The 18,985-nt window shown below is 42.5% G+C and overlaps 1 protein-coding gene across 5 annotated transcripts in view; it reads left to right on the forward strand.

Moving 5' to 3' along the window:
* The first annotated feature begins 234 nt into the window (after window positions 1-234).
* LOC6596868 (PDF receptor) overlaps window positions 235-18,985 on the forward strand; it is a 36,928-nt gene continuing 18,177 nt past the window's right edge. Inside the window, exon 1 of one of the 5 annotated variants that reach the window (XM_026990056.1) lies at window positions 235-492. Coding sequence is in view for 1 of the 5 variants with exons in the window: in XM_026990052.1 (XP_026845853.1) it covers window positions 4,006-4,037 (32 nt within the window). In the remaining 4 variants the exon portion in view is untranslated. The other 4 variants (XM_026990054.1, XM_026990053.1, XM_026990052.1 and 1 more) reach the window with 4 other exon arrangements.

Genomic DNA, 18,985 nt, shown 5'->3' on the forward strand with positions numbered 1-18,985 from the left:
TCCATGCCAACATCTTGTTGCAGTTGCATCTTTTGGTTGCTTTCTCGTGTTGCGTTTTATTTTCTTTCACTCTGTGTTTATTGTTGTATGTTCTTAGTTGTTGTGGGTGTAGAAATCTCTCGTCTTGCGCTGACTTTTATTTTATACACCGAGAAAAATGGGATACAAGATGAGTATGTTAATATAGATTCGTACCATCAAGGATAGATCCATTGGATGATTTCTCTGCTTGATAATGTATATCATATTCTCCCAGTGCACTTGCTTCTCATGCTTCTCATTGCGGCATTCCGCCGGCGTGGCCTTTACTTTTGGGATGGGCATCGCCTGCAGTCGTCTCTCATTTCAATTTCAGTTCCATTCCGCCACTCAGCGACGCCTGATCTCAGCATAGCCTCGGGCCCCTAGGCCCCCAAGTCCCCAGACGTGTCCCCCCGCCGAAGTCGTCGGGCGTGCAAATAAACCCAACGGGGAAAATAATTAAACAAATCTGTAAATAATATTTGCATCAGTGCCCCAGATAAGCCGGGTATAAGTCGGTGATAGATAGTAGAGTAAAGCCATGGTTCAGGGTCGGGTTCTATGTCAGTCTCGGGCACTACAGTAAACGATCACCTAAGCGGACAACCAACTGATTCAACTTGTTGTTTAAAAGTCGCCAAGAAGAGTCTTTGGCTTTGGCTTCGTTGAGTATTGAAGAGTATCTCAGTGAGTGTTAACAGCTATCTAAAATACTGTATCCATTCCTGAAAATATTATGAAATCAGAAAGGTGCTTGTCTTTCTATTGTTCCTACTGTGTTCCCTCTGATTTTGCATCTTTCTCGAACTATTTTCGTTACCTATTGCGGCCTCTCGAAGCTCTCGTAACTCTTGGACTTCTGACTTTCCTTCCTGCTTTCTGATTTCTGCCAAAACAAACACCAAGATCCAGGAGGGGAGCATCCATGATGGTGCTCAGCATTTGATTTATGAGCGTGCCGTGCAGAAGCCCCACATTTGACCGCATTACATTCAGAGAGTGGTTCCAGTGCGCCCGACGGCGCAGGCAGTCGTTCCGTCAGTGACTATACTCGTAATTAAACACTGCAGGCCGATGGTGGCACACTTTTTTCTTCCAATTTGAATACACTTCCAACGGGGGGCGGGGATAGAAAACTGTAATATGCGTAGTATCCTTAGACTAGTTGTGGTGGGAAAAGAATTTGGTTTCCACTTTTTTCCAAAAAAAATGACGAAATATTCATATTTCTGAAGATCTGTAGAATCTATAGGGTATGAGAAAGTGGATATTGGAATCGGACTACTCCATCCTAATGCTGACGACTGCTATATAGGGTATATGGTGCTTCGGTTTCGCGATTTGCAACCGTCTTTTACTTGTTTTTCCTTTCATTAGGCCAGCGCTGAAATGGAAAAGCAAGTGGCAAATGCTTGAGTAGACGCAGCTTCAGACCACAGTGATACTCTGTAAACGACTTAATAAGTATAGGAGCCCCAAGTCCGGATATACCGTAAGGCATTTCCTGTTCACAGGGCAGCCAAATGAACAAAAGGCAATAACGAAATGTGAGGGAATGTGAGTGCAACGGGACGAATCGAAATGAAATGAATCGAACGATGAGTACGAATAGGAGACGCCCCGCCTCGCCATGCCATGCCATGCCACACGTCACGAGATGCGAGGAGAGGAAACGTGACTAGGCCAATGTTAAGGGCACTGACGTCGGTCTCTGGTGTAACTCTTGGGGATGCTGCAACTGTGCCGCCGCTGTTCTTGCCACATTGCCACACATTGACGTGGGCACATATCCCCGTGTGCCTTTGACAGGCAGATTGAAGCGGCCCAAAATACTCGTATGCTCGTATGCTCGTGTGCCGCACATAGGAAATTAAGTGTGGGCCTATATATAGAGTATTGCAGCCACTGTCTGGGTCTGGGTCTGGGTCTGGGTCGGAGAGCTTGGGGATGCAGCGCCGGCGTCAGTCACGTGCTGCGGCAAGCAGCAGATCCGAATCAGCGTTGAAAGTAAGTAGTGGGAATATAATTCAGCGAACGTGCGCGCGCATTGACATCAGCAAAATGGACGGCAGAAGAATCGGGAGCAGGCCCCCAGTAGATGGATGTTTGCCCCAAGACCTGAGACAGATTGATGGCACCCCACTACACTGGGATTGTCTACCAACTGAATGTCCAAACAACAAGCAAAGCCTTAAGGCTTAGTTAGGCCATTCGATAGTTCTTACGATAACACGTATTTGATATGGTAATCCAATGCTCACCTTTAAATATTTTAAACTACGATATAAGGCCTAAAGAAACCCACTGGTTTCAAATACACATACTTCCTGCACAAAGAGCACAAACTGTCTGAAACATAGACAGCTGTTTATGTTGATCATGAATATGTGTATGCTACTCATTGGATTGGAGTACGGCAGAAAGTGCAATACGCTGTTCCAGTGTATAGAGTACCCGAGAGGTAGCATAGTGCAATGTAAGCGAAGGGTATATGCTGTTGGGGTGCTTTCATCCTAGCCGCTGAATGTTGCCTATACTTAAGGGCCTTTGAAATGGAGTTGAACTTGTAGATAAATGTCGAAATCAGAATATCAAATAAGACAAATAAGTCTTCAAGGAGTATTCAGCACTCGAGTGAATTTTTTACTGAAATATTGACTTAAAATTAGATTCTGAAATACCCCTTAAAAGGTTCTTCACCCCAAACTTCAATGGGTAGCCTGTATTTTTTAGCCCCAGATGGTCATTCCTTGTCTAATCGACGATGCCTTATGTGAACTTCAAATATATATAAATATACATATGCACATATAACCACGGAGTTATTCTTCCCTATATCTATATACATTTAAGAGTAATGCGGCAGCGCACCTCAGTATGTCTTGGATCCGCGCATGGCAAGCTTCGATTTGCTCCCATAATATCGATAGATCTTAAAGGGTATTTTTGGATTTTGGCACTCATTTCTATTTCGACGAACACGCACGACAGTTTGTTTGTGCGTGCATGTGCATGGATCTGTGTTAGTAGTAACGGGAATTTATTTTCACTTTTATACCTCGGCCGCCTGCCTACCCCGCCGAACAACAGTAAACAGTAAGCAACAAGGCAAACAAATGGTACAACTTACAACGCAAGCAGTGTAAGGGAGAGGTCATAGTGGTGTCCAAAAAAGACAGTGGACAGTGCGGAAGAGAGCATGGCAGAGTGGTAGAGCGGGAGAGCGGGAGAGAGCGTGCAGCTAAGCTATCGCTTTGGCCGTTAAATGCCTTCAGTTGCACCCGCACACGAGCACGAGCACGAACACGAAACACGCCACAGTACGGCCAAAACGGCAGACAGAGACGGAGATGATTTCGCACTTGTTCGTGCACTGCGTCGGATGGTGGCCAGGCCGCGTTCGGGTGCGGTACCGCCATCGGGTGCCGTGGGAAAGGATAAGTTGCTCAGATGCTCGCAAGATTCTGTCATAACGGCTTCGGCACTCGTGGCGCACGCTACGAAGGCAGAAGAAGCGTCAAGCAGTGTACAAACAGTGCACAAGCAGTGCAGTGAGACAAAGCCGTTATTTGTGGTTATTTAAAACAAAATATTGTGTGTTTGGTAAATGTTTATCAAAGTGCAGCGAAATATTGTCAATTGTTGATTATTTTTGTTGTTGTGTTCGCAAGTGTTTCAAAAATATTAAAATCCACAAAATAAATAAGCAACAAAATAGTTCCAATCTAATAAACCATAAAAACTTGAACAGTTGAATACATATATTAAAAACCATCGAGCAACAAAAGAAGACAACAGCCGAACGCCGAAGGCCGGACAGCCATCCGCCAAAGGCCATAGTTGGGTGAGTGTTCCATTATCCCAATGGCCCAGGGACTGTTTAATCAGTTTAAATGCCAATTACAATTTCAGAGATAAAAACACGCACTTATTTACCAGCGGATTAACAGAAATGTTTGCCCAAACTTGCACGAAAATATTCAAATGTGTTTTCACATTTATGGTTTTTGCCTTTGGTAAATGCCGGCCATTCTTTATGGTCGCCCCCGCCTGTTCTTGTTTGGTACTAATTACGAAAATTATAAGGGTAGCTTTGGTGCAGTTACAATGGAATAATCGTAATAGTTTTTAAGCCATATATCAAAGATGCCACTGCAGAAGCATTGAAAAATGTTCGCTTATTCTTTAAGTGTCCAATAAGTGTTTCAAATTTTTGAAAATTCTTCCATTTAAAGTGACTGTTTATGTTTATGTTTCATTGGAAAAATTAGAGCAGTTTTCAATCCATTGATGTTAGATTAAACTCAATTAAGTTTCGGTGTATATTCCAATTTTGTTAAGCTGCCACATGCAAGAGTCTATTCTCTCTTGAAAAACGTTACAAGTGATCCGTCCTTTGCTGGCAAAATGTCCCTTTTTGTATAGTGTTAGCTGTACCTTTTATCCGATTTAACGCATAATTCCTATTACTGAATACATTTTAATGTTACATCTAATGGACAAATTACTGCAATTGATATAAAAGTTCAAAGATTTAATCCTTTGTATAATAATGCATAATTAGAGACACCCTTGAAGACGCAAAGAAGTGGCAAAATGCTGTCATATTTTTGGGTTTCAACTCTAAATTGTGTATCTCTTAATAATCCATATATTGCACATGGAAAATAGTGGTTAACTAATTGATATTTTTTCAATACACATTGGCACCACATTTCCTTGTGGTTTGTTTTTCTTTTCTCCAAGAAAACACCCAAAAAGCGCTCCGCAAACAGAAAATTTATTGCGCTGTCCATGTCAGAGCTTGTTGTGGGCATTGTGGCATACCAGAAAATGCATCCGTAGATGCCACTCTCGGGTCTCAATATTTATAAACGCAATGCCCAACGTTTTGGACGAACTGAATTTAGTTGGAACTCAAAATGTTATTTGGAAAATACCGTGGTCGGAAGAGGGGTATTCTACTTCGGGGGCTCACGGAAATCCAGAAAAGTTCTTGAAAATGGTTTTGGGATCTTTGGGAACTTTGGGATCAGATCTTTAATTTAGACAAATACCTGAAGTCATTCCAGGGTCTTTACATCTTGCTTTCATTTTCTTGCTCATCCATTTTTCAGTGGCAGTGGCAGTGTTTGTGGCAGTAGCATATCTATATCCTAATCATTTGCGAGCCAAATATTTACTCATGCTACTCTCTGTACAAATATCTAGGGTTCCGTCTGTTCCCATTGTGTGATAAATACTCTCACTCCAGCGACGCCTCCATCACCGTTCCCATTTCCATTTTCCCTTATATTGCCAACCACCCGGCGCCCACACCGCTCAAAAAAAAAATTGCATTCATTTTTGTTCACAAAGTTCCTTCTGCTGCCTTCATCAGCATCGTGTGTATGGCAGGATGCGGAATGCCCAAGACTCAGGACCAAGACCAAGAAAGGAAACGACATTTTGTATTTATATTTCGAGTGTGTGTCTGTGCATCTGTGTGGTAGCATCTGTGTATATTTGTATCTGTCTGTGCTCGTTAGCAGTGTCCAAAGTGCTGTCGTGAAGTGTTTTTGTGCTGCTGTGCAGCAGCGCCTGTAAGCGGCCCTGACTTTCTAATGAACTGCAGCGGCGGACCTACGGACTCGCGGACTGCCGGGGCACATTTTTCATCACCTGCTCCGGCACCTTCTCCACTCATTATTGGAACAGACACAGACCCCCAAGAGAGCCCCTGGTGGTTCTTAAACGTTCTCGGAATCAAATTGTGCTACTTGTGGCACTTTCTGGGTCGGTTTTTTGGGGCCAGGGGACCGGCAAGGAAATGTGAATGGAACCATTTACCACTTGTCGTCGTCTTCAGACCTCAGAGTGAGGAGGAAGACTGTAGGCGAGGCACAACTACATGTTTGAATGCGACTTGGGGATGCGGATGCATTTTGGGCCCCCTGTCGAACACCGGGCGTATACGTAATGTGCAAATATTTCCCATCCCCTGAACACTTTGTTTATCGCCTGCTGGAGCTAGTGTCTAAACAAAGAGCGGAGAGGCATAAACAAAATGCTACGGGTACGCCCCGCCCCACTGGATACGATCGCAATGAACAACGTGATTCGATGCGGATACAGTGAACACTTGACTTGGTGGAACTCTGAATAGTAAGAGAGTGAGACGGTTCTACTATTATATGCATATGAACCAATGAAAAAATCCCAAAATATCATTACACTTTTATGCACGCTCATCAATCATCGATCTTTATTTAGCATTTAGCTCTCAAGTTCTTAAAATTTTTTCTCAAATTTATTGAACTCTTGAATTTTGTATTTTATATTTTGAAAGATTGAAAGATTTTGTTTGGAAATACAATGAAGACGATTTACAAGATAAAGTTTCTTTGGGCCAATGATTCATTCATACATAATTTTCACTGTTCTACCACAATTCCAATATACTCAAAACTGCCTACTGAAATCTGTACTAAGCGATATATTAAGCGAATGTACCTATATATCTATAAGTTAAGTTATAGACTTATTTCGGAATGGATTTTCGGATTTTAGTGCATTTTTCTACTAATAATAAACTGCCATGTGGAAGGCCTCTCCTCTCCCTTTCCCAGAAAAAAGGGAGAAGAAATCCGAGTGGAAGAAATAGTTTTTTGAAACTCTAATTGGGTGAAGCCAAAGCATGGAATTAAGATAAAGTTGGGATAAAGTTAGAATTGCAACTGGCACCAAATCCCGACAGATTCAGCAAATTTGTAGATACGTTTTTTCATTTTACATATTTTGTATTGTTTTGAAGGAAGGCTTTGTGCGGACTTTGATACTGATTAAAAGCCTTTTTTGTTAAAAAAAAGAATTTTTTTAGACAGCGCTGCCAGACTTCAATAGGGTTTGCTGAAGCGTGATGCCATATTTTATGATGATCATAAGGTATTAGGTGTGGGTCTTTTGCTAATGAAATAACTACCAACCTATGCGGCCGCCAGCGGGAGACATTATTTTGTGCCTCAGAACTCGTTCTCTTCACTAACAGACTGATTTCCTGAGCATTAGTGGGGCGCAAAAGGTTGTGCTAACCATTCCGTTACCAGGGACGCCACATAGCTAATTAAAACCTCCACCTCCCCACAGCTGTGTGCCTCCTTCTCCGGGGTTCAGGTTCCAGTGAAAGCAAGGAAATTCCTCATTTTGCGATTGCATCTTTTTTATCCCGAGATACCTTTGGAGTGGAAGCCAATTAGCATCTACCCTTTGTTCTATTTTTGTGTCTGCAAACATTGCATTTCCCCATCTCATGATAACATCTTAAAATAAATGCCTTGTACATATGTACATATGTGCATCTGGTTATGGATGTAGGATGTGAATATACAATATACAATAAGTATAAATACATATAAATAAATGCATGTCCTTGTAATTCGATTTAGTTTTTTGTTGCGCCGCAGAAGTTCGTTTGCAAATAACAAGTGTTTTTGTATGCGACTCTGCGCCTTTCAATTCTGAATCAAAGCGCACTTTTTTGTCGCCCACCAAAACAACAAAAAGGTTGACGAATACGTGGGCAGAGAGTGTCCCGACCATTTGATGCTCATCACAAAATGTATGAAAGACTATGTAAAAAGTTAGAAGAGCAACGACCATACATTTTTTTGTTACAATATTTTTTCAGGGCGGAATTTCAATTACGACCTTAGAAGAAGACAGAGATGAGACATTTACGAGTGCTTGGATATTCTATTTTCTGAGTCTCAATACACCCTACCACGAGGCTATCGATGATGATGATGATGATGATAATTCTTGCCTTCGTCGATGGCTATTGATGCTCCTGGTGCTGTGATTGGTGTTGCCTTTCCGCCTGCATCCCGCCGCACAAATTTGAGACACATGACTGGCGCATTTATTGGTCAAAAATCGCCATAAAAGCCGTCAGAAAAGGAATAGGCATGTTGTTGGAACAATAATTCAATTATACAGTTTAATTTTCGCATTTTTTGCGAACAAAAAACTTGGCGGAGAATAAGTGAAAACAGAGCAAACAGTTTATTTTCAATCGAAAGCATGGAACGGTGGCCCGGGTCGCTGGGTAGCAACCGTTTGACGTCGGTTTCGTTGAATCGTTTCCCTTCCCACTTCCGACTTCCCACTTGCCCCTTCCACCATGGTTTTGCATGTGCAGATGTCCATGAAACACCCAACGTTCTTTCGCAGCTACTAGCCATCTCCTGAGATAAACGGGGAACTGTCGAGCACATTCCGAGCCACCGGATGCACATTTCCAGGCGGAAGCCAGCAGCCATGAAATATTCACAAGAATAACCGAAAACTTAATAATGGGTAGGGTGGAAGAAATCGATCTGGTAGTCGGCTTCTCGGCAGCAAGCTGTGCGATGAATAAATCATGATTCGATTCGCGGTCACAAATAAATCAACTCGATCAACAATTGAATTCCAATGGGATGTTTGTAATCCTCGCAATCAAAATAGGTTTGGCTGGATTTAAATCGAAATCCCCAAACTGTGGAGTTTGTAGGGAGCGGAAGAGAGGAATAGAGGAACACCCGCTTAGAAGTGAAGTTCATTCGGGTAGCCGTCCCTTTCTCGTTATAGATTTCCGCATCTTGTCCAAGAAACGGTTTTTCTTCGTCGAAAAGCCATGCCTCTTGTCTGTTTCTCTTTGTCCCTTCATTGTTTTCTGATATGACTGTACTTTCCTGTTGAATGAATGTGAAAAGGAAACAATTTGTTCAACATCATAATAGTCGCTTCTAGTACTTGTCCACTGGGGTCGTAGGCCATATTTCTATGAGAAGCTTAACCCCGCTGCATAGGGCGGGCGCCACAGTGCTATCCGGGGGCTAATGGATTAAATTTTATTCAGAAAGGATTACAAATTAAAGCGCGACTTTGCACATCAGAATCCTTCCTCCTTCCTTACCCTCTTGTGTGGGGCCGTCATGTAAAAGGATGTCAAACACTGCTCTGCGCGATCTGTCAATGTGTGTGGCATGCAACATGGGGGCGGGGTGTGGGTGTGGGTGTGGGTGTGGGTGCGGGTGGCAGACTCTCGAAACATGTTCTATTCGTGATTGTTGCTGCTCCTGTTGTGGCAGAATTGTCAGCTAAATCGGCTTAGTGGCAACACAAACACACTGTGCAACACACGATGCCACGCACACTCTGCCGCACGTTGCCCAAAGGTACAGGCGTGGCACTGCCTTAAATTAATTTGCGCAATTGAGCGCATTTGGAACGAAATCTCGACGCCGAAGGCGATTGTGCGGCTCAGTCGAAAATTTTGCCCCTCCCACATATATGTACATCGGTTCATGTGTGTGCTCTGTGTTTGTGTGTTTGTGTGTGTATGCGTGGGTGAATGCACTTAGAGTGCCGCTGGAGTGCCTTGCACCTACATACATCAACAGCACGTCACAGATGTCGCCTAATCACTATGTGAATCACTGGCTTCCACTGTTCCAGTTCCCTGCAGTTGCAGTGTGCACTGAGAGAAACGAGCGTCATGCTACAGCGCCACTCGGTCGAAGATTGAAAAATAGCTGCAGGAAGGCAAAACTGTAGATTCCCTTTCCCCACAGATCGCTTCCCCATGATTGAATGATCAGATATTAATAGTTTCTTCAAGTCAGAGTCTGAATTATGAAAACATATAGCCTTCCTTGCTCTGAACATACATGAGGCAGATACATATTAACACATATATAATATACACATGTTTCCAGACAACAAGCGAGATCTGTCGAATTCCCATTGATAATTTCTTACCTATGGCCCCTAGTCTTTGGAGTTCTCTGGAATTATTTACAAGACTTTCCTGCACATTTTTCTGTCAGTGGATTTGACGTAAAATCGTGATGAAGTCTCTGTCGCATTGCCCGTTATGTTTTGCGCTTTCTTTTCGAAAATTTTATTATTGATTTTATGCACATGGCACACAGAGAGACCCAGATTTCACCCACTCGTCCGCTCGCCCACTCGTACGCCCCATCCACAGGACATGTTACATGTGATTATGGCATACTTTTGCTTACTTTTATTTTGGGGGGCAGCACACAGGCACTGCAACTGCAGCCGCCGCCGAGGGCTAAGAAAAAGTAAAGGCAGAGAAAATGCCGATGAAGAACAGGCAGAGAACTACATCCTCTTCTGATTTTAGACTCTTGGCTTTTGTGTGCGTCTCCAGGCAAGGCCCTACCGAGAAAGTGTTTTTACAGCGGCATTCAAATTCTGGTTTATTTCTTTAGCCCAGATTTGGGGTTTTCTTTGACACATTTATTGAGTCAAACACAAATTGTAATGCTTAAACACAACAGATGACACGCAAATTCATTGAATATGAGTACGTTATGGACGAAAACATAGATGGAGCTTTACTTTTTAGCTATCCCCTTGTAATAGTTCATGGTAAAGGCACTTGTTTAGCTCTTATGCTCTGCTATACACATTTGTATCTTGAAAATTGTAAATACCATGAGAGTCGAAAGACACCAGCTTGCATGGAATGAAGCACACATTCTGGTGAAGAATAACATAAATGGATGCTGTTGACCTCGACCTTGTTATTTAGTATATTTTCCGTTCTCATTAGCGGAGCTTAACTTTGAGGAATGTATCCTGCAGGACCGATCACTCCCCCAATAAGTAGTTGCCACATTGCATTGCTCCACTGAGCCATTGGTTGTTATTGCATTCTCCATTCGAGTGGCATGCCAATTATCCTCCTTAGACCCTCTAATTGAATCGTCGCCACTGAGGGGAGGGGGGGGGGCAAGTGGAAGTGCCACACTTCCTGCCTCCCATTGTGATCCATGCAGCTGTCGTTGTGGGCACACATGCCGCACTCACATGGCACATGATATAATTGGCCAATGGCAAGTGCCAGGACCTCAAAGATGACAACGACAATGACAAATGTCAAATAGAATGAATATCATATGCTGCACCCCAACAGAAGCAAAAGCATTTCCCTGGAATGTGGATGATTAGAAGTCAATTACGAACACATTGCCATGCCTCCAATTTTTGTATAATGTTGCAACACCATCTGGTATCCAACAGAAGCTCCCACATCCGCAGAGCTCTTGGCTTTCCACCGGCAGCCGCTAATTTCACTTAACCTGCTGCAGAAATTAGCATACGACATATACGACAGGTGTACCACACTATGCAAAACTCTCACCACACACACACACACACACACACACACACACACAGGAGCACTTTAGGCGACTCATAACGCATTCCCTTTTGGGGGCAGCGTCAACTCTTCAATATCTTTGAAGGCCTCAAAGCTTGCAGCTCGATGTGGGAAAGATGTTTAAGTTCTGAGTGATATTAATATGCATTCATTGTACTGGTGCCTCGAAGGTGCTTTAAAAATTCCATATGGAGTTCTTGATTCCCTACCCAGACCGTCCGCCAATTAAATTAACATAATTAACATATAGCATTTATACGTGATTCTGTCTGTCATTATTATTAGCCCCATTATGAGATCTTCCTTCTATGCCGAGAGAGGCTTAGAATCCTTTCGCCCCAAGCTTAGCTTTTAAAGCTTTCTGATACAGCTTGTATCACTTCTTGACAAAGGCAGAAGGATAACTATCGCAATTGATCCGTACTGATGACAACTCTTCTCTGAAAGAGAGAGCCTTGGATTCTAAATGGGTCTCAGGAGAATATCAGCCTAAAAAACTCTATACATTTTATGAATTGTTCCTCGAATGTTGTATGCTGCTGCATTCAATGTTGAATGCTTTCATCATCGGTTTCAAATAACTTTAATTTCTTTCCATTGCTCCTTATGACTGGTGCAACTCGCGCTTCCTCATCCTTCTGTCTGTTTGTAATGTGGCTACAAATTGAATCCGTTTTATTGCATTCCCCTTAGATTGCCATTTATCTTCAAGAATTCCTTATTTCGTAGTCTCCAGTGAAGTGGGCTTCAGAACACTCTGACTCAGCTCAATGGGTAATCGAAATCTTTGAGGTGAACTCGTCCTCGTGGATGTAGGATGCGGCTACGGACTTGAATGATGGTCTGAATGATGACGGCGCCCCATTCAAAAAAGTTTCGAAAAGTGAAAAGTTCCAAACTGGGCGAGTACTTTCCGAAGAGGTACCGCCTTTTCTTGGTAAAGTTTTTAATTATTATTTGTATTCTGCTAAAAATGGAAACGTGGGCACAGAGCCATCGGCCGGCCCACCATCGAATGACCATCAGCGAAAGCTTCGAACTGCAACTGGAACGAGGTTTTTTTCCTCGTTGTTGTTTCACTTAAAAAGCCGACTGCCCAACGCATTCCTCACTGCAATCCCTGCTATTTTTTTGTTGGATTTTACACCCTATTAACATGGTAATGATAGGGTATATAGAATTTCTTGTTAAACGAATGGGATCCCAAACATGAAAATACACCTATAATCATTTTGGGACTAGACCTTAGATTTCGGATGACATCCCGTAGATGTCTTTACGTACATATTGTCTAGCAGTCTATCAAAAATCATTCCAATCTGGGGAAGAGCAAGTATTTTGTTCGGTTTTTTACTTAATTAGTGGGTATCCCACAATCGAAATCTTTGTGTACATGAAGGCACTTTCTGTTGTTCTCTCTTTCTCATTTGCCGCCAGGCAAGCGGCATCCACACCACGATGTTGGGCCTAGGCTTGCCATCAAAATTCACGGCTGACCTTGCCACTTGCTCTATAAAAAAGAGGAACTAGAAAAACGTACACCAACAGACACAGACACAGACACAGATTGCAACACATCTACATCTACACCCCCCCTCCTCCACCTACTGAGAGACACAGCTGACCGCATTTCGCGTTATGCAATGGCTGAGAGGCGGAGGGACAATAGGCGTGGCGAGTAGCCATTCTTAAATCAGTGCCACGATGCACCTTTTGGCATTTAATTAACTCTTTTGCTCTTTGCTGAGCAAACCCAGCTTTTCCAGTTTCGGCTTTTCTCGTCTATTATATTCCATTATATTCTCTTCTCCCATTTCTCTTTCACTATCTAAATATTTGAGGAGTTAATTTCTTTTAAATATTTGCATCTCTCTGTTTGTAGGTCCAATGTTGAGGTAGTTCTGAAATATTCAGAAGGATCATAGAGATGGATTGAGAATTAATTGTCTCGACAACACCTCTGAAACACGTTTCAAATTTACTGATTTATGTTCAGATCTTTAGATATTAGATTTTAAATGTCTCGTGCAGCGGTGTTTGTGGATCTGTTCCTTCTAAACAGCTAGACCGATTTTTATGAAATTTTGTTTGTATATTTAGTAGGTCTTCAAATGGGTTCTTAACTTAAATTTTTCATCTGCTGACCACCATCCACTACTTCTTAATCGGGACTTTAGTATTTTTGTATCATTAGTACCCAAATATTCCATACAAAATGTAATATCATCAAGTATTCTTTGATGTATTTGTCTGGAGTTTGTCTCGGCGAAAGGTTTGTAACCGATTTTTATCAGTTAGAATATAAATTTTGGTTTTTTTGTCTGTGTTTCATTGAGCCGTCGAACGAATAAAGCAAGAAATATACAAAATTATAAAGCAGAAAAAACCGGCGAACGAGTCCAAAAATACATATAACGAAAATATGCGCGTGAGCATGTTGCAATTGAGTGTCTTTCAGTCTCAAGATGCATTAGAGGAACGAAATCAACATTGAAAATTGGAACGGACACAAGCAACGGTATGTAATTGACATTTAGAGAGAAAAATTCCATTCAACACAAACAAGTGTTTCGTTTATCCGTCTTACTCATCTGGCTTCCGCTCATCCGAAAGTGCTGATTGGTGCATTCCGTATGCATTTACGTATAGTCCGATTCATCAAAAGAAATAGTTGACTTAAAGTTCAGTTCAAAATCCTAGAAACTGTAAATGCCACAGAATAGCCCGAAACTTTTAGATAGCCCGAAATCCATAACCCCACAAAGTACTCATTAGGCAGTGATCCCCAAGTCAGTTGACAGCCGATCATCACTGTTAAGCTGGCTAAGGGGGTTAGCAAATTAAGAGATATATTCTCTCACACCGAACAGGAAGAGCGCTATGCCTTTCCTTTTCATTTTAAGCGCTTTCACTCGACTTCAGATGCCTCTTTGGGTCCCTGTGTTTCTCTCGGTTTAGGCATTTACTAAACGACTGCTTGCTCTTTCTCGTTCTTTATTCATTGCTCTTATTAGTGAACTGCCTCCTTTCTCATAGTCTCAGCTGCCTGATATCTTACGGTTCCTAAAAGTGTTTTCAATCTTTCGCACTTTCATACATCAGCACACTGAATTCTCTTTCTCTCCCACCATTTCCACTGCTTGCTCTCTCTACTATTCATCAATCATGTGAACTGCTTTGCTGAATCGTATCAAGATCAAGGTCTCCCTCACACACTGAACGGCACCCACTCAACGGCTCATTTATAAGTAGAACAAGTTATGCAAGCAGTGCATGCTCTGCTTTATATTCAAATCTCTCTCTTTCTCTGTCTGTCTGTTTGTTTTTCTCTTTCGTATGTGCTGCCAAGTAGAACACACTTTAAGGATATGCAAACATACATAAACATGGTCACACACATGGTGAGTTTGAGGCTGTTCGTCCTCTCCTCTACCCTACAGCCCTGCCACCTACTTTCCTGCCACCTCTCTTTGCCTTAATGATTAACATAAATGGCAGGCCAAGCGTCTGCAAAAGAGTTGGCAGTACCAGCACCCCAAAGAAACGAATACATGCAGCTGCAACAGGCACAGTGGTGCCCGGACATCACATTTTTTGCACTCCAATACTTGACTGTTTAGACTGATGAAAAATGCCATTAGCCATCGTACAGGAACACGGACGAGGCACAGCGCTGCTGAACGAGGGTCAGAATTTAAAGGTAGATAAGTTTATCCTCAAATTAATGAAGTTCTATCCCATGGAAAATAGAAAAGCACATACGCACATATTTTTGTCCTAAACGAATCGAACATTGGACATAATCATAATAAAGGAGGAGACAACGGAAACACATTTTCATATATAATTATCATAATTTTTAGCTATTAATTATAGTGCAATAAAAAAAATCAGCTGTCACATTAAATTAGACAATGAATCTTAAGAAACACTATCTTCATATAATTTCAGTCCAGTGTGCGTGCCACTATGCCCATTACAGTGGTCTCATGGCATAGAATTTCAGTTTGTGGCATTGTGTCTGCCATGCCAGCCTCCCCACTGCCACTTGCCTCTAACCCTAGCCTGGCCTACCCCATGTCCGTTCTTATTGGGGTTTATGTGTGTGTGTTCGTAGAGATTCTTTAGCCGGAGCAATGCAACAGTTTTGGGCCAGGTCTGCGGGAACAAAGTGAGGCCAGAATACTCATAACAACAGCCCATCATAATACCCATAATATATAATAAGGAAAAAAGCCCACCATCCCTACACCCCACCATCACTTCATCATTCTCCACTTTGTGTGTGTCTGTGTGTGTGTGTGCTCCCTCTATCATCCTCCCCTCTGTGTGTGTCTGCTGTGTGGGGCATGGAACAATGTAGGCGTGCGGCCTGGCCTCTTAGCGTTGTCTGATATTTCGGGGCCTTTGTCTTGTCTTCGAGGAAACTGCAGAGCGCAGCAAAAAACAGTGGCCACAGCCTCCCGCTTCTCCCTCTGCGTCTCATCCCTGATTCGGTTGCCACTTGTGGCAATGCCACGCCCAGGCGAACGGAAAGCGGCAAGCAAGGCAGACAGAGGCCTTCTCAATTTTTGGTGATTAGCAAACAGAAATTAAACTTTAAGTTGGGGAAAATTATAATATTTAAAGCGAAAAGAAAGTGTGGATCGACTGGATCAGAATGCAAGTAGGTTAATACCTCTAAAACCTAATTCGAAAGAATGCTTTGTTATAAGAGAAGCTAAGTGCAGACAGCCCTTTAGGATTCTCTATCAGAGTCCTCTTGTCTCTGGAGTACTCCCAAAGAATTCTTTGATGTAACAGGTCTTTCCCTAAATTTTCCAACAAGTTTGCCCAATCTATTTAAATGTTGCCCGAAACGGAACATGAAATGGAAACGTAATAAATAATTAATGCTGTAATCGATATCGAAAGAGCGAGAGTCGCGGAGTCGCCACAATCGCAAATGATGCAATTATTTGATTAATGTTTTATTTTTACGCTTGATTCCAGTTTAAATTATTTGGTTTTTATTGCATTACATTCTGCAGAATTAGGGCCCGCATCTCTGTCCGCATGCGGTCTCCGCTGCGTATGCGTAATGAGATTTACGACCCAAATTAATCATACGCCATGTGGCATCTTGGCTGCGGGTTGCACTTGCATGTGACAGTAGCAGTGGCAGTCGGAGTCGCAGCCGCTGCATTTGCAACCGATTCAATTACAATTCATTCGAAACTAATCGAAGCGAGAATTATCAGAACAGCAGCAGTCCAACCCTTCGTCTAATTAAGAATCGCGCTTCTATCTAATCATTTGCAGGCAACCAAAAACAGAAACCGGAGCTATCCTTAGATTAAGCCACAGCAGCCACACTTGCACCCAGTTCACACGAGGAACTTTCAAGAAGAATCGATTTCACACGATGGGGATTGTTACACTTAATTCAATGGAATGCTCTTGCTACCCCATTGATACATCTAAAATGGAACTTAAGCACTCACTTCAGTAGCAGCATTCAAGTTTATCCCGAACGAACACGAATCCAGCATATGACTTCTTGATGATATTCTAAAATTTGAGAATATATTTTCAGTAGAATTCCATTCAACATACTTTAAGTGTGCTTCTGATGTGCATTTGGTTTAGGACATGCACTCTGTGCTATGATTCCTTCCCCTTGCACTTTTCTCTCCTTGATGGGGTTGTAAGTTCATTCTCTTTTTATTTTCGAGATGCTGCTGTAATCTGCAATTAATTGCCACATGTTATACAGGTGCACATAAATGATAATTGAATGTGACGAGCGGGAAACTTTTATTTTGCAGTCTTCTCGTTTTTGCTTAGCTTCATCTAATTCCCGTATGTGTACCGTATTTAAGCTGTCTGTTTCCTCTGCGGTTTGGTCCCACGCGCAATGCCAAAAAGTTGCGATAATCCTATGTCCTCCCAAAAAAAAATGGTAAAGATAGCCAGTTGAAGTATGCTGCATCTCTGTGCTGCATCTCCCGTAAGCTGATCAAATGGGAACATGCAACAGGAGAGGAGAAGAGAGCCTCTACTAGTTAGCCACACATGTGCGAAAAGCAAGATGAGGCGGGCGAATGGAAGAATATAGTGGATGGAAGTTTTTGATACTCTTCCTAATGCGTCGTTTCAATGATAGAAAGGGTATTGTGCTCTACACCTCTGGAGAAGGGCATAGATTAAGTATGCAAAGCGATGGCAAATGACACGACCTTGACACTTGAACTAAGGCGATTGCCAGGCAACACCCAATCGGCCGGCACTCAATTAGGGCAATCCCCGGGCCAGCGGGGGGCCACCGGGAGGCCACCTCCATTCAATTGGGTTAATCCCCCTGGCAGCGGCCTGGGTCGGCGGGTCAAACCCGCCGTCAACAGCAGGACATCCGCGGCCTTCCGCGTGCGCGCTGGTCCTTTTTTGATCTGTAATCCGGATTTCATTACAATATCACATCGGGGCCATCCCTCTCTGAAGGCGGAGGAAAGTGCTGATGCTGTGTGGTTGGGTGCCTTTAGTTGTGCATTCTGACAGCAGCTGTCAGTGAGTTAAGTCCACCAAAAAAATAGGTTAAAAAAAATGCAACTATCGGGTAAACATTAGCCTCTCTCTGCTCTCTGCTCTCTGACTGTTGTTCTTTTAGTATTTATTTTTTTTTTGCACTGTCTGCTCGGGATCTCCCTGTACCACTCTTTTGACAGCAGTTGAGCTGCTGTTGCACCAACACATTTTACATGTTTTTACATACTTACACATGTTTTACCGACACATTTTGAATTTCTGCACACACGAAAGCCCATACAATTTCACACTTTGCCAAAGGCACCGTCGGTTTTCCCAGTCCGATATTAAGTCGTCAAATCCTTGAATTATAGCCTTAAATTAGTGGTACAGCTTTTTTCACTGACCACTGAACAAAGTCATTGTTATGCCGCATATGCTATCCGCCTTCTTACCAGTTGCTTCAGTTCCCCTTCTATCGCCCCTTCTATTCCCCATACATACTAGTGCTTTCGCTTTCGTTTACCAAAAAAGATATTACAAAAGCTTAAAACCTTAACAGTAACCATCTTGGAACGGTTTCCAATGATAAACCACTTTGATGGAAGGGTAATTTACGCGCTTTAAAGATGGCGTCGGTGGAAAGCTGATGGTGCCATTCGTCGAAAGTTATAGTTTTTTGCTAGCATTTCAGTTGCATTGATTGCAGTCGAGCATTGCTGTCTACCCCCAGTCTGCATTTCTCACAATTTTGACAGCATTTTCTTAATGGCAGACAGACAATCCATGCTCCTGCTGTGAAACTGTGTTGGAATGAGTAAGAGTGGAAGATAGGACCGAAGGAAATCTGAAAGGGCAGAGAGCAGCCATGGACAACGAGATTTCATTCAAGAATACCTGATACTAATGGCTATATCAAGAGGCTCCACATCGATCCCAAAACTGTTTACACCTGTGGCACCTAAAGATTTAAAATGGATTCAAATGAAAGAAATACTACATAGAATGTTATCATTTTGCTGTCGTTAATATTACATACGAATGTATAGAAAAACTGAGCCACCCGGTGTTCTAATGTATTGTATAAGCAGGCACTAAGATGTGTACTGCCCGAAACATTTCTGGACTTCAATTGTGAACAGCAAGTATTTATTTATTTAGATTTACAACTATTGAGATTTCATACTATAACAAATATTCAGTTTAAACGGCCTCATTCTTGGTAACTTCGGAACTGAAGCTGGAATC

Source organism: Drosophila persimilis, unplaced genomic scaffold (assembly GCF_003286085.1).
Source record: "Drosophila persimilis strain 14011-0111.01,24,50 unplaced genomic scaffold, DperRS2 tig00000520-arrow-pilon, whole genome shotgun sequence".
NCBI lineage: Eukaryota > Metazoa > Arthropoda > Insecta > Diptera > Drosophilidae > Drosophila > Drosophila persimilis.